At 67.1% G+C, this 2620-nt stretch overlaps 2 protein-coding genes across 3 annotated transcripts in view; both read left to right on the top strand.

Annotated features, from left to right (window-relative positions):
* The window catches only part of H696_01888, a 3294-nt gene extending 1633 nt beyond the window's left edge, over positions 1 to 1661 (top strand). The window contains exons 4-8 of one of the 2 annotated variants that reach the window (XM_009495789.1): positions 46 to 217; positions 341 to 599; positions 720 to 800; positions 892 to 1015; positions 1405 to 1661. In XM_009495789.1, coding sequence (XP_009494064.1) covers positions 46 to 217; positions 341 to 599; positions 720 to 800; positions 892 to 1015; positions 1405 to 1577 — 809 coding nt within the window. In that variant the 3' untranslated portion in view covers positions 1578 to 1661. Of the gene's footprint in view, positions 1 to 45; positions 218 to 340; positions 801 to 891; positions 1016 to 1404 lie in introns of both variants that reach the window. The other variant, XM_009495790.1, reaches the window with a different exon arrangement.
* Positions 1662 to 2275: 614 nt separating this feature from the next.
* H696_01887 (hypothetical protein) overlaps positions 2276 to 2620 on the top strand; it is a 1087-nt gene continuing 742 nt past the window's right edge. Inside the window, exon 1 of the mRNA XM_009495788.1 lies at positions 2276 to 2505. Coding sequence (XP_009494063.1) covers positions 2355 to 2505 — 151 coding nt within the window. The 5' untranslated portion in view covers positions 2276 to 2354. The remainder of the gene's footprint in view (positions 2506 to 2620) is intronic.

The following is a 2620-nucleotide window of genomic DNA, read 5'->3' as shown; positions in this document are numbered from 1 at the left end:
CCCCCCCCCCCCCCACCCCCTCCCCCCTGCATGGCCCTGGTCCAGGCTATGCCTTTGTGGAGTATGCCAGCCCGGAGGTGGCCAAACTGGCGCTGAGCCGGCTGCAGCTGATCCACTCGCTTGAACACTGTCTCTTTCGGGTGTGCCCGGCGCCCGGGACCATTCCGCCGCCCGTGCACGATCTCCGGCGCCTTCATGCGCTGAGGCCACTGGAACGGTGTGTTGCCATGTGACAAAGACACAACATGCCTGGCTTTGCTTTTCTTTCTGTCCCACTGCCACCGGGCCTCGCTTCTGTCCCCATGGCATTTGCCACATGCGACTGACACCCTGGCGGCAGATCAACATGGATCCAGCAGCGGGCCCTCTACCGGTTGCTGAAGGGCTTCCTGGCGGCGGCTGCTGCTGCCGCTGCCTCGCCGGCCGCCGGCCAAATCTCCGCCACCAGTGAGGTCTCGCATGGCGACGATGATTCGGTCGTCCTGTCCAGTGGGGCCGCCGACCCGCCGCCCGGTAGGGCTGCCGAGATCTCGGCGGCTGTGGCGGTTGTGCGCCTGAGTGGCCTCCCCTCGCGAGGCATGGGCATCGCCCGGCTAAGGGTACCCCCCCCCCCGTGTTGCCTCGCGCCCGTCGCTGGCTCCCCTCGCCCTCCCCTTCTCCCGGCGTGCACCACCTTGCACATGGCTAACGAGAACCTGCTTGTGTCCAAAATCGCGCAGCGTCTCTTTGAGCTGGCCATGGCCGACCCGGTGGCCGAGTCAAATCTGGTCAGTGTGGACTTCCGTCGGGGCACCGCATGGGTGCGCACTGTCCCTCCGCGCTCGAGTCGCCTCCTCCTCCTTCGTCCTCCTTCCCGCCGTCCTGCCACCTGTGCTGACACCACTCCTGTAGGCGCACTTCCTGCTGTCGTCGGCCGACGTGGCGGCCCGCTTTGCCGCGGCCGACGCGGCCTCCCTGTTGCCGGCGATCGGGCTTGATGAAGCTGCGTCGGATGTCCAGCTGTCGCTTCTTGGCGGTGCGTGCACTCTCTTGCATCTTCAGGGAGGGGCTTTTCTCCGTGCAGGGGTGCTAATCCTTTGGCCCATCTCCCCTGCACGCGCATCGCCACGCGCATCGCCACGCGCATCGCCACGCGCATCGCCACGCGCATCGCCACGCGCATCGCCACGCGCATCGCCACGCGCATCGCCACGCACATCGCCACGCGCATCGCCGCGCACATCGCCACGCGCATCGCCGCGCACACACGCACGCACACACGCACGCACACACGCACACGCACACACGCACACGCACACGCACACACGCACACGCACACGCACACGCACACACACACACGCACACACACACACACACACACACACACACACACACACACACACACACACACACACACACACACAGCTGCCGAGGCCAGGCAGGTCATCGGCCGGACGCTGGACCCAACAGGCAGCAAGCGTGCACGCGACACATCCCCGACGCCGGCTGATGCCCAGCAACCAGAGCAGGCGCCCCGTAATCGACCAAACAAGGCCAAAAAACGCCGCGCCGAGCGGACTGTCTTCGACGAGGACTGAGAGGCCTCCGGGGGCAGGACACATCCCCCCCCCGCAAATACACCCGCCCAGAACGACCCGAACCCCGATCTGGTATCATCAGTATGTACATACTTGTTGTGTTTGGGGTTGGGTCGGAAGCCACAGAATGGAGATCTGCTGGCCCGGGGAACGTGTGCCCCAGCCATGTATTCACCCCCATGGCAGCGCGGGAGGGGGGGGCTTTTGATGGGCCCTGGGCTCCCGAGCGCAGACACCTCCTCAAGCGGCTGGCCCTCGTGCGGGGGAAACCGCGGTGGTTCCCCCCAGCGTGCGCGCGCGTGCGTGTTCCCCCCCCCCCCCCCCCACTTACCCAGGGAGCGAGAGAGAGAGAGAGAGAGAGAGAGAGAGAGAGAGAGAGAGAGAGAGAAAGGGCCCATCCGACCCAGCTTCGCGCACCCCCTTCACACCGAACTGAGGGAGTGCCAGCCAAAGCCGGGGGGGGGAGGGGGTGGGGCCACCACGCAGCACAAGGCCGCGGGGGTGGCGGGTGCGGGGGTGGTTGGCCGGCCGCGCATGCCCGTTGTTGCCCGCCACCTCCCTCGCAGGCCCCCCAGCGCGCCCCCCTGTGGCCCTCGCCCCGGCCAATGGGCGGCTCTCCCCCGCCGGCACATGAGAGGCGCCATCTCGGGCACCGCTCGGCTCCGCCTGAGTCGCCCGGTAGACCGCTCCACGCCCCTTTCCCCCCCCCCCCTTCCTTCCTTTCCCCTGTGTCGGTACCTGCGCCCGCGCTCTCCCCTCCCCCCCCCTGTCACCACAATGTTCCCCGGCGCCAAGCCCTCCAACCCCTCCGACGTGAACGCCATCGGCCCCAAGACCGGTCGCACCATCCAGGACGCCATCTACTTCCTGGTCGGCAAGGGCACCACCATCATCCAGTACACTTTCGTCCCGGCCCTCATTGCCATCGGTATGTCACGGTGAGATATACACGCATGCCTGTCAGCGCAACAATGCCCAGCCAGCCCGCAAGACGACTTACCCCTGCTTTCTGCACACGTGTACCGGTCCGTTCTCCCCCCCCC

Source organism: Fonticula alba (genome assembly GCF_000388065.1).
Source record: "Fonticula alba strain ATCC 38817 unplaced genomic scaffold supercont2.3, whole genome shotgun sequence".
Taxonomy (NCBI): Eukaryota; order Rotosphaerida; family Fonticulaceae; genus Fonticula; species Fonticula alba.
This window is presented reverse-complemented; position numbering and strand designations above follow the sequence as displayed.